General features: G+C 36.6%; 1 protein-coding gene and 1 pseudogene across 1 annotated transcript; both read left to right on the top strand.

The window, feature by feature from the left end:
* Positions 1 to 158: 158 nt before the first annotated feature.
* Positions 159 to 1,094, top strand: LOC130849495 (olfactory receptor 5L1-like). The gene has a single exon (XM_057728429.1). It carries the CDS (start codon positions 159 to 161, stop codon positions 1,092 to 1,094), a length of 936 nt encoding a protein of 311 aa, XP_057584412.1.
* Positions 1,095 to 11,464: 10,370 nt separating this feature from the next.
* Positions 11,465 to 12,405, top strand: LOC130848542 (olfactory receptor 5D16-like; annotated as a pseudogene).
* Positions 12,406 to 13,273: the final 868 nt, after the last annotated feature.

The raw sequence follows: 13,273 nt of genomic DNA, 5'->3' as shown, positions 1-13,273 counted from the left end.
TCCTAAACTTCACAAAGGCAATGTCCTATTTCATTACTGAAAAAATTGCCTATCTTATTTATTCTCATGTCCTTTTTAGGAGATAGTCAAAACTGAATTGGGTGATATAATGGAGAATGGCTATTAATATTTTTCTCCAACCCTGATAAAGTGGGGATATGGGCAAGGAAAACTGCACCACTGGGACAGAGTTCATCCTCCTTGGATTCTCAGATGCCCCTGAGTTGAGAGTCTTCCTCTTTCTGGGGTTTCTTTCCATCTATGGAGTCACGATTTTGGGCAACCTGGGCATGATTGCCCTGATCCAGGTCAGCTCTCAACTTCACACCCCCATGTACTTTTTCCTCAGCCACTTGTCCTTTGTGGATTTCTGTTACTCCACTATCATCGTGCCAAAGATGTTGGCTAACATCTTAAATGAAGACAAAACCATTTCCTTCCTGGGATGTGCTGTGCAATTCTACTTGTTTTGCACATGTGGGGTAACTGAGGTCATCCTGCTGGCTGTGATGGCCTATGATCGCTTTGTGGCCATCTGTGACCCACTGTTGTACATGGTCACCATGTCCCGAAACCTCTGTGTGGAGCTGGTGTCTTGTTGCTACCTCTGTGGGACTGTGTGTTCTCTGATTCATTTGTGTTTAGCTCTTAAGATCCCATCCTACAGATCAAATGTGATCAACCACTTCTTTTGTGATCTACCCCCTCTCTTGTCTCTTGCTTGCTCTGATGTCACTGTGAATCAACTGCTGATATACATTGGGGCCACTCTCAATGAGACCATCACCATCATGGTCATCCTCACCTCCTACTTGTTTATCCTCCTCACCATCCTGAGGATGCGCTCTGCAGAGGGAAGGTGCAAAACCTTTTCCACCTTTGCCTCCCACCTCACAGCCATCATTGTCTTCCATGGAACAATCCTTTTCATTTATTGCCAGCCCCATTCTGACAACAGTATAGGCTCTGACAAAGTGGCCACAGTGTTCTACACAGTAGTCATTCCCATGCTGAACCCCCTAATCTATAGTCTGAGGAACAAGGATGTGAAAGAAGCTCTCAGAAAAGTGAAGAACTTCAAAATATTTTCCTAGACAATATTTTCCTATCAGGACTCAGGGTTCCAAATTGGAGGCTGATGGAAGCATGGAATGATGGGTTGCAGTGTTGGAGTGAAAAGAACTGTCAAGAGCTAGGTAGCTATGAGTGAGTCTTTTCAATTCACTTCTCTTTGTCAATTTACAAGAGTAGAATCGAGAATATTTCAAAATTTGCTGCCTACTTCTCTACTTTTATTCTATCTATAATATTTTAAATGGGATTGAAGAAGAAAATTAAAAGTTTGTACTCAGCTAGAAATAACTTCATGCTTGCTCTGCTTCTGTAAAATCTGCTTGCTGTGCCGAGGTAAGAACAAGATGACTTAACAATCAATTGTAACCTTAAGATGTTCTAAGTATGGAATGTTCTGCTCCTGCTCCTGCAAGTTTCTTTTTGGAAACCCCCTGCACGTAACCCATAGCAACTCCCGCAGTCTGTAACTGCTTGTAACCTGTAGTAACCAGGTAACCAATCAATCAATGCTAACTGTAACCATGTGCACTGACCCCTATAAAAGTGAAGCTCACCCTGAGCTTGGGGCCCCAGAACTTTAGAGCATTAGCTCATCTGGGACCATCGGCTTAATAAATCTGAGTTCTCCAACCCTCTGAGAGTGGTGCTTGGTATCTCGACAGACCAATTCGATTTCCACAACAGGATTGCACAGTGGACTGTTAGGACACACATATTTATTTTTCTATAAAACTTTTATGTGCTTAATGAAGAACTCACAAGTATCACATTGTATTTTAGGATGCATTATGGGAACTATGATTCATTTCAAAATTGAATACCTGTTATTTTACAATAAAGAACACATCTTTGTCAGTTTACACACAGAATGAGATTCCATGTATGTATATATCCTGTTTATTGTTTATTTCTTGCTTCCTTTATTATTTTTTGTTGTTGTCATTGTAGTGTCCAGTGCTTTTGGAACATCATAGATTAACACATCTGAAAACTGGAGACATTAATAATAATTATGGCACAGAAATTTTAGGAAAATTAAATTATAAGTCAAGTGCAAATAGCTTAGAATAATCCTTGGCACATACTTGTTTATGTCTCTATGTGTTTGTGTGTGTGTATATGTGCATAGGCATATATTGTTCTATTGCACTTTGCTTTATTATGCTTTGCAGATATTGCACTTTTTACAAACTGAAGGTTTGTGGCAACCCTGCATTAAGCACGTCTGTTAGCACTATGTTTTTAACAGCATTTACTCACTTGTGTGTCTTTGTCAAATTTTGGTAATTCTTGCAATATTTCAGACTTTTTCATTACTGTATTTGTTATGGTGATCTGTGATCTCTGATCTTTGTTGTTACTATGTTATAATCACGTTAGGTTTAGAGGGTGGTTAGCATTTTTTAAAGTATTTTTTTAACTAAGATATGTACATTTTGTAGACGTAATGCTATTGCACACCAAATATTTGTTTGACCTGGTTTATTAATGATACTTGCTTTATTGGGGTGATCCTGAAATATTGGGAATTCTGTATATTCACTTTAGAGTGATGTACTGAAACTATAATATCTCTCAGGTATATCTGTATACTTATATATGTATAAGTCTTTATGTAATATATATGTGTATGTATAAGTGTATGCAATTATTTAATAATCATTGTCATGACTATTGGCATTCCTGGCTTTGGCCTTTCTCATTTTCTCTTTTAATTCTTTTCTTCATGCTTACTTTAAAAATTGTGCATCAAATGCTTATTGTGACTTGTAGGTGGGCTTCTGACCTCTGTTTACATGTCACTGCTGTGTCTTGATGAAATAGGTGTTTTTCATTCTTCTGTGTGTCTAAACTCCATTTCTTCATTCAACTCTGATTCATATGTGCCATTGATACTTTATTTGTACTTTCATTGTGATTCATGTCAATTTCTACATTACATTCACTTGCTCAATGAAACTTCTGCCCTTGTATCTATGCTAATGTTAGAAAGCACTAGGCTGGAATTTATTTTATTTATTTATTTATTTTTGGCCATGCAGGATGGCTTGTGGAATCTTAGCTCCCCAATCAAGGATCAAACCTGGGCCATTGGCAGTGAAAGTCTGCGGTCCTAACGACTAGACAGCCAGGGAATTCCCTAGTCTGGAGTTTATGAAAACAAAGATTGGTAATTTGACCCTCATTTTTTTAATTTGACAAGTAATATAAAGTTCCTCAAGTTTAAACAATGGTTGATACTGTTAACATCTCAGCACTATACTGAGATTACATTTTGACCACGTGCGTGTACTCACTGGCACCAGGAAAGTACTCGGTGTGTGTTTCAGTGAAGTCTTTGAGGCTTGGAGTTATTTGCTTGTTTCCCTTTCACTATCACTGGTGTATTATAACTTATCTGTTTTTTAATTTGATGGTTGGATGAATAAATACTGGTGAATAAATGGTATGCAGACTGAGCTTAATATTAGAACTAAAGCACTATGTTGACTTTTTTTAATTAGTTAATTTATTTATTTATCTTATTTATTTATTGGCTGCTTTGGGTCTTCATTGCTGCACATGGGCTTTCTCTAGTTTCTGCGAGTGGGGGCTATTCTTCATTGTGGTGCATGGGCTCCTCATTGTAGTGGCTTCTCTTGTTGTGGAGCTTGGGCTCTAGGCACTCAGGCTTCAATAGTTGCAGCATGTGGGCTCAATAGTTGTGGCCCACAGGCTCTAGAGCACAGGCTCAATAGTTGTAGCACACGGGCTTAGTTGCTCCATGGCATGTGGAATCTTCCCAGATCAGGGCTCGAACCCATGTTCCCTGCATTGGCGGGCAGATTCTTAACCACTGCACCACCTAGGAAGTCCTATGTTGACTTTTAAGAATTGTGAATTGGTTCAAAATTGTCCCATGTTGCACTGAGTGTTTTTTCAGGCAGGTCCACCTAGGAAAAGAAATCTCCAGTGGGGTTGAACACATGGAATGTTAGTTTGGAAGCCTGATGAGTGTGAAGAAGATGCTATGTGTTGATTTAAAGGTTATTAACTGTGGGAAGCAGCTATCACTCTTAATGCTGGCAGACAGTAGGGAAGGTACCCTTACCAGAATCTCAGAGTTTGGAGGAAGTGCTCTGCTCATCTGGCCTTAAGACCTTGAGGAAAAGACAGAGCTCTAAGGGTATCAACATGTTTCAGACCTCTGGAGACATGCCCTGTGAATCTTTGGTCCCTGGGAAAGCCAGGCTGCTGCTTTTGCCTCTGAGAAGAGTACCATGAGAAACTGGAACAGAAACTGGAAAACAAGACTTTTCTTTCTTCTCTTCTCCCCATTTCCCTTGAACATTTCCTCCTTTTCCTCCCCTTCTCTCTTCTCTTTTCTCTCCCTTTGGAAGAACCTAAAAGGAAGGCAGCCAACAAAGGCATCTGAGGATTCAGTTTGCAAGTCCCAACAGCAACACTGCAGCCCAAAGAATAGAAAAGTAGACATGAAAGTGTGGCAAAAGCCTACAATTTGGGCTATTTAGGGATTGCAGTTTATGATGCAAAGAAGAGTTGTTATTTTTTGTTTGTTTGTTTTTACCTGTTCTCATCTCTCTTAGTGTATAAATCTCTCTATATCTGAACACTCAAGCATACCTCAGGCCTCTTCAGTCTTCATGTTATTATTTTAATTATAGATGAACTTTATTCTTTGTAATATTTGTAAACCAAATGTGAAAGAGTGCTGGGATCACCTTTTAAGATCTAAGTAAAATTCCTTGGTTCCACATTGAAAGGTAAATCTCATAATTTCCTTATAATTTCTCAAATAAGAACCTCCTATTTTCCTTGGATGCTTTTAGTCTTAGTAACTAGGAAGAAGCTTCCTTGCACAGCTTGTTGCAAAAGGAATTTTAGTCTTCAAAAATAAATTCTCTTTGCAGTTGATGACTTTGGTGTTCAGTTAGAAGAATGGAAAGGGTGATTCAGAATTTTGGAAAGGGGTGAGGGAGAGGCATAAATCACTGAACCAAGGAAATGTAGATAAAGCATTAAACTTTATTTCCATATTTTATATCTTGGGTCAAATAAAATATCTTCAAAGTACATAAATAAGCAAGAAAAAGTGTATAAAGAAACATTTCCCTATAATAATATGTTTTAGATAAAATAAAACTTAAAACAACATCCTAATGCTGATGTTATCCAAGAAATAGGTTTATTTTTGACGTGAACCTAAAAATTAGAAAAAAAAAAACAAGAAAAATTTGAGAAATGAAAGCATTTTAATGTTCAATAATTTTAACTCTTTTTTGTGAGTTTTTTTTCAAACACTTTGCTCACATTTCCATTGTATATTCATGTTTTTCATGATAATTTACATTTTACTTAAAAGCATTAGCCTCTAAGAAGAATATTTACAGAATATCATAATTTCATAATGTCATTTAATTTTATGTATCAGGCATGCTTTTTGATATGTAGTTTAGGATTTTTTGTATTTATATTCACTTTTAGCAATTTAAAGAAAAAATGAAGTGAAAATACATCTGCTTCCATTCTATATCTTATCTCAAATTTGTATGATTTTTAAACTCAAATTTTTATTAAATATATTGGGTTTTCTTGTTTGTTTATTTCATATATGTTTGTTAAGCGAAAGAATACTTGCAAACAAATAGTCCAGCTACCCTCCCCAAACTATATAGAAACCTTCACAATATCATTTACTGAGAATTCTTTCCTACCCTATTAGTATGTAATATATCCACTAACATTTATTCAATTCCTTAAGAATTATGCTCTTAGCATTGATTTTTCTGCCAGACTGTGGATAATATCCCACAGTCCCTACCCTGACTTCTTTTACTTTAATGAAGAGTAAAGGATATATTATTTTATACTGTTGTTTAAGAAAGTACAAAATTTTCTCTGTAAGACCCAGTGGTGTTATGCAAGACTATAATATATACTACCTCTCTTCTATCAGCAATTGCCATATTAATACATGGCCAGAACTATATTAGGCCTCTAGCTGGATACAATAATTGTCAGTGAGGGGATGACATTTATAACCCACACACACACAAAAATTAAACATTGCAATTAATGGGAACAAGTTGCAGAGTTCCTTGTAAATGTTTTGCCATAAATGTTGATCTTATTCAATATCCAAACTACAAGAAGTAAATTAACTCGATCATATGAACATTTGCTCATATCAGATTAAAAAATGGCTTTTGAAAAGAGTAGTTAAAAACCAGGAAAAAGTAATATTCGGAAATTTTTTAAAAAGTGAACTAAACATTTTAACTAATGCTCTATTTAAAAATTGGAGGACTTCCCCGGTGGTGCAGTGACACGGGTTCGACCCCTGGTAAAGGAGGATCCACATGCCTCAGAGCAATTAGGCCCATGAGCCACAATTACTGAGCCCATGTGCCTCAGCTGCTGAAGCATGCACACCTAAAGCCTGTGCTCTGCAACAGCAGAGGCCACCACAATGAGAGGCCCGCGCACCACAGTAAGGAGTAGCCCCTGCTTGCTGCTGCTAGAGAAGGTGGGTGCACAGCAACAAAAACCCAATGCAGTCAATAAATAAACAAACAAACAAATAAATATATTAAAATAAATAAAAATTGGAGAAACAATTTTCAGGGTTAAAATGACTCATATTCTGAAACTCTGTCCCAATCCACCAACTCCTTTAATTAGTTTAGACTCACTTCAATAGTTTATGCATTCTAAGCAAAATTGTCTTTGAAAATACAGTAACTACAGCTTATTCATTACATTTTTGACCTACAGCAAAACATACTTTACATTTCTAAAGTTAACAACATTGATTTCAGGGTTTATTTGTCTGTTTTGATCCTTATGTAAGTATACATCTGCTGTTGGGTGACATTGAAACATGTGCAGAGCATACCCAGGTGAAAGAGACAGTGTTCACAATCTCAGAAAACACACACTGTGGTTGGGGAGACAGCCATGTAAACCCATGAACTGATAACTGCACCACACTGTGGCTCAAACAACAAGTAAAGAAAAAATTATTCACAGAAAACCGTGGCTTTCAAAGAATAATGACCTTGGTCTGGAAGTGGTAGAAAAAGTTTAATGGAAGAGTTCATGGCTCAGCAGTGTTTTGTGGATGAATGAGATAAGTGGTAAGCTAAGGGCACCCAGACTGATGAGGTATTGCATCTATGTGCAGATATGGGAATGCATATATCTATACATACAAAGATAGCTATAGGTATAAATAAAGATACTGATATTTATAGAGATTAAAATTTCTACAGGAAGTGGAGAGGGATGAGGTAGGGAAAGCCTTGGGGGATATTTTTAGGAACTTGTAAATGTACGTATAAGTGGCTGTGAGTCCCTCAGATTTACAATCTGGAGAATTATTTCATCATTACAGCTTTCATTTGTTTATTTTAGTTTAGTTTGCACTTATTAAATGTATGTATTTTTGGAGTAGGTAATATATTCTCATGATCCACTTCTTTTCTCTCTGCCCTTTGAAAAATGCCTAATATATACTTGCAGAGATATTTTATACATATTCAAAGAAATATCTAAATGTCAGTTGATTTACTTTGTAAAGAGTGATTTTAGTGGCTGTGTGGCAGACATGTACAAGAGGGTGAAACTATAGGCTTACAGACCAATTTGAAGACTATTGAACAGTACAAGTGTAATAATAAAAATATGATCTAAATAAATGCCAACGGTGATAGAGAAGATAGAATGAATGATTTTCTGGAAATATGGTATTTTAAGCAACTGCAGAGTTCTGGATGAAAGCATTCTAATAAATTGGAAATAAATATGAAATCATGCTGTGAGCAATATAAAAGATATTGGTTTATCAGTTATCCAGAATGTTTGCAATAACTTTGGAGACTGGTTCTAACAGATGTAGCTTCTTCTGGGGACACTGAGAAACTAAATTCCCCTTTGTGGTCCTATCATTAGTATGTATGAGGAGATGCTCTGCCCATAATACCCTTCACAGGATGATAACAAAATAGCTGAGGGACCTGCAGTCAGGATCTTCCCACTCTTCAGTGTGGTTAGTGTAACCAGGGCAGGTATACCTTACAGAGGTCAGGAACATAAATATTTGCTGAAAGACAAATACTGCATGATCTCACTTGTGTGTGCAATCTAAAATAGTCAAACTCATGGAAGCAGAATGTAGAAAGATGGTTGTCAGTGCTGGGAGGACCGGGGAAATGAGAGATGTTGGTCACAGGGTACAAAGGTTCAGTTATGAAAGATGAATAAATCCTGAAGATCTAATGCACAACAATGTGACTGTAGTTAACAATACTGTATTGTATGCTTGAAACTTGCCAAGAGGGTAGAACTTAAGTGTTCTCATTATTTAAAAGAAAGAGAAAAAAAGAAAATGGTAATGTGAAGTGATGGTTATATTAATTAGCTTGATGGTGTTGATTGTTTCACTATAAATATATATATATATCTCAAAACATTTAAGTTGTACATCTTGAATGCATACATTTTTTTGTCAATTATACCTCAATAAATCTATGGAAAAATTAAAGAATAAAGTAATATATCAAAAATATATTTGCTGAGTAATAAAGATAACCTTTGCTGTGACTTGTTATTACACAAAAGATTTTGAAATCTACATGAATGGTCATGGAGCGTAGGAAGAAGACATTTACACTTCTGATTAACTTTCATGTAAGGTGTTTCTAAAGCTGCTGTTTGTTTTTCAAGAAATCAGAATTACATCAGAAAATAATAATTAATTTTAATTACTTGTTTTGAGGCCTCTGAAGAACAAGGAAAGGGATTTTCTCTAGGGTCCCAGTGGCACAGGGAGTAGAGGAGACATAAGAGTCTTAGCCTCTCTTCTAAACCAGGAAGCTCTCCAAAGCCTGGAGGGGAGGCTGCCTTTTCCACTAGCAGGTTTGTTTGTAGGTCTGAGAAAATATGGATAATCTTTACCATGTAAGGTACCTAGAATATAGCTTAGGTTTAGTTAGTTCTTCATGAGAAAAGTCATTTTGGGGAAATTTTGAGGCATTGCAAACCTTACGTTTTTAGAACAGAAAGTGCATAGTTTCTAGAGTGGTTTGTAAAGGGGGCCTGGCTTACCCGAACTCTTTCATAACAGTGTCCTGAGCAAGTGTTTCCTTGGAGTGGGGGACCAGAGGGGTCCTGAGGGTTTTCTGCTATATGTTACTCTGCTTCTGTGAATTTTCAGACAATAGGGAGGTATTTACATAAAATTGAATTGAAAAGAATGATAAACCTTCTGGAGAAATAGAATCAATAGGACTAGCTCTAAATAAGACTTTAAAGCATGGGGAAAAAATATGTTGGCTCACAAAAGCAAAAAGAAAGAAAAGGGAAAAAATTATAAGGAATAAGATTTTAGATACCATCCTTCCCAGATCCAAATATAATACACATTGTTTAATCCATACGATAACATTATTGGGAGATAAAGAATAGCTTTAAGTGAGATAGAAGAAACATGAAAATCTGCAACAGTTAAGGAAATAAGGAAGTAGTTCTCAACTACAGATGATTATGTGCCTTCCCTCCCTTCCCAAGTGTACATTTGACAATATCTGGAGACATTTTTTATTGTCACAATGGAGGGACCAGGGAAGGGTGTTACTATCATGGAGGCCAGAGATGCTGCTATACATGGTAGGTCCCCATAGAAGAATAAACCAGCACAAAATATCAATAGTTCTGGGTTTGAGAAACTCTGCAAAATGTTTCTAACATACTGTTTTACAATAGGAGAATTGACTTGGAAAGATTGCCTTCTGATTGATGCTTAAATCCTTGGATATCTGAACATATAGGAACATCAAAAGTTCTGAGTGTTATATGGGAACTCTCACCTTTAGTGCTGAAACATCTAGAGCCAGATGGCTCTAGGGTTGTAGAAACAGAGATGACTTGACCAGAAATGTTGGTCTGAGAAAGAAGTCCTCATTATATGATGGAGGTAATTTCTGGTACGCAAGACATTATTGTAGTAAAATGAGAAAAGTTCCAAGTGGAATGTATTGTTCACAATTACATTCTGAATTCTTCCAGACAGAGGGCTGACATATTTAGCAAACAAAAATACAGAATGCTAAATTTGACATGAACTTCTGATAAACAATGAATAATTTTTTAGTATGAGAAACTCCATAGAATATTTGGGATACACTTAGAGCAATAATTGATTATCTAGCTAAAGTTGAGAAATGTCACCATTTTTTTCTGTATTAAGAACTCCTTGATCATAAGTGTCTTCTGAGTGTGGAGAATCTGAATTTTCATCCACGCTTTTGACAGGTTATAGGACAGATTGAGTATTCTAGGTACCTTAAGAAAAGAAGAGAGAAGTGCCTAGAAAAGGCAAGTGTCAATGTTTAAGAGTTTTAACACACTTATTTCTAGACAAGGGTTTTTCTCTAACATCCATTCACTATGTTCCATCTCAACACAGATCTTCAGAACATCTCTGTGGCCCTCAACACATTCATTTAACTATTTTCCTAGTTTTATAGTATAACGTTTCTCTTTAAAGTGGCCAAAAGAATAGCGAAATGAAGGGTGAAAATGTGATCTCTACAAAGTAGAAATGCTCATATCTTAAGCTGTAATGTGGATCAGAGCATGGTGTAGACAGATGGGTACGTCACCGGGAATTCAGGAATATGGGTTCTAGTTGTAGGTTGAGCATCAATACCTATGTTGTAGGGCAAGTCATAGCTTCTTCAGTTTCCTGTTTACTCACCTGTTAAATAAAAGGCAGTTCAACAGGTATTGCTCACTAAAAAGCATAAATCATTATTTACTTTGCTATACGGCTTATTTAGTCAAAAAGAGGAATGATGATTAAAGTGCTAAACAGATATTTAAAATATGGACATGAGTAAGTACATAGGCTGTTCTTTCTTTATATCACAGATATGCACATACTTTATATAAAAATTAGTTCTGATTATAGAAGTTATTTTAGGTGTTTTCACTCTTCATTGGTAACTGTAGTATCGACTAAAATTATTCCATTTTGCTGAATTCATGGAGTTCAGTATTAGAATGTCTCACATGAGGATTTGATAGCATTATCATCTAAATTGCTGGAGTTTATAATTATTACATTTGTATGTCTTTAAAACTGTATTTCAGAACATGAATAGAATTAAGTTTTATCATTTTTGAGAAAAAAAAACTAGTAATTCTTTTCTGAAACTTTAGCTATTCCTGCCTTGGATGATGAATGCCTACCAGGGTTATAACACAGATTTAATTTGTCTCACTTTATATCCCTTCTGCACAGGGCATAGGCAAGCATGCTTCATGTGTCAATCACTCTCCATAATATATTCTTTCCAAGACTGATTTTCAGATCCTGCCATCAGGAAACATGTTCCTTGCAAAGAGAAATATAACCGCTGGGGCCACATTCACCCTCTTGGGTTTCTCAGATTACCCAGAACTGCAGGCCCCCCTCTTCCTGGTATTTCTGGCCATCTACAGCTTCAGTGTGGTAGGGAATCTTGGGATGATTGCGATTATCAAAATTAACCCCAAACTGCACACCCCCATGTACTTTTTTCTCAGCCACCTCTCATTTGTGGATTTCTGCTATTCTTCCATCATTGCTCCCAAGATGCTGGTGAACCTACTTGCAGAAGGCAGAACCATTTCCTTTTCAGGATGTATGGTGCAATTCTTCTTCTTTTGCACCTTTGTGGTGACTGAATTAATCCTACTGTGATGGCCTATGACCGCTTCGTGGCCATTTGCAGCCCTATGCTCTACACAGTCACCATGTCCCCAAAACTCTGTGCTGTGTTAGTGGTTGTATCATATGCATGGGGAGCAGCCTGTTCCTTGACACTCACATGTTCTGCTGTCAAATTATCTTTTTGAGGTTTCAACACAATCAACCACTTCTTCTGTGAGCTCTCCTCTCTGATCTCCCTCTCTTGTTCTGATTCTTATCTCAGCCAGTTGCTTCTTTTCACTGTTGCCACCTTTAATGAGGTGATGACACTGCTCAGCATTCTCACTTCTTACCTGTCCATTGTTGTCACCACCTTGAAGATGAAATCAGCTGGCGGCCACCGCAAAGTCTTCTCCACCTGTGCCTCCCACCTGACCGCCGTCAGCATCTTCCATGGCACTATCCTCTTCCTTTACTGTGTGCCCAACTCCAAGAACTCCAGGCACACTGTCAAAGTGGCCTCTGTGTTTTACACAGTGGTGATCCCCATGTTGAATCCTCTGATCTATAGTCTGAGAAATAAAGATGTCAAGGACACAGTCAGCAAAATAATGAAAATGAATTTTTTTTCATATTGACGGCATATGCTGGTAAATATTTACTTTGGTTCTTACCAAATAATTTCCTGATTTTGAATGAACTGTGTTATTTGTTTTTAAAAATCACTTTAGATTTAAAAAACAAAGATTATTTGCAATAGAAAGGATATGAGTTTTAGGAGGCTATACCTGGCTCTGATTGAATAAGAAAAGATTGATTGACTTGACTCAATCTTTATCTAAAAAAATGATTTAATATGATTTAGTTCATGAAGTGGTGTGTGGAACAAACCAAAATATAGACAACATATCAGACATATCGTATATGTGCAGTAAATTCTAGTTCTGTTATTCTTTCTTCCCTGGTGACTAATAGGTAGAGATAAATAAACAACCAATTTTACATTTTACATTTAGTGAAAGAGATGACAGGAAAAGATACAGTCTCACTTTCAAGAACCCTCACAGGCCATGGTGTTAGTTAATATCATAATAGAGTTAATGGGGAGAGACTGTTCAAAATCATTTGTGGCTATCATGCATCTTTTACCTGGCCTTGAAGGACAGGCATGTTTTTTAAGAGAAACAAAATAGAAACACACATGTTTTACTCAGGAGGAAAAAACATAATGTTCCAGAGTCAATGATTCTACAAGTATTTAAGCTACTATTTTATGTCATATACATACAAGGTATCTTGTTAGGTGGTGGAGGGAGTGAAATTTTGCATAAATTGTGGCTACTATTCTAATTTATTTTGGGAAAGAGTTTCATTGTAGAAAACAAAAGAATTTACAAGAGGCTTAGGAATATTAGCTTGCTTCTTGAAATACTGAGAATAAAAACTAAGATAATTTATTCATGTTCTATGTTTTATGCTTCCTGCCTCTCACCTACCAATCATCGT

Source organism: Hippopotamus amphibius, chromosome 3 (assembly GCF_030028045.1).
Source record: "Hippopotamus amphibius kiboko isolate mHipAmp2 chromosome 3, mHipAmp2.hap2, whole genome shotgun sequence".
In the NCBI taxonomy this organism is placed as follows: Eukaryota; Metazoa; Chordata; class Mammalia; order Artiodactyla; family Hippopotamidae; genus Hippopotamus; species Hippopotamus amphibius.
Note: the sequence above shows the minus strand (reverse complement) of the source record. Positions and strands in the feature narration are given on the sequence as shown.

Coding starts and splice junctions, on each gene's coding strand:
- LOC130849495 (XM_057728429.1), top strand. CDS start 159: ATGGGCAAGGAAAACTGCACCACTGGGACAGAGTTCATCCTCCTTGGA.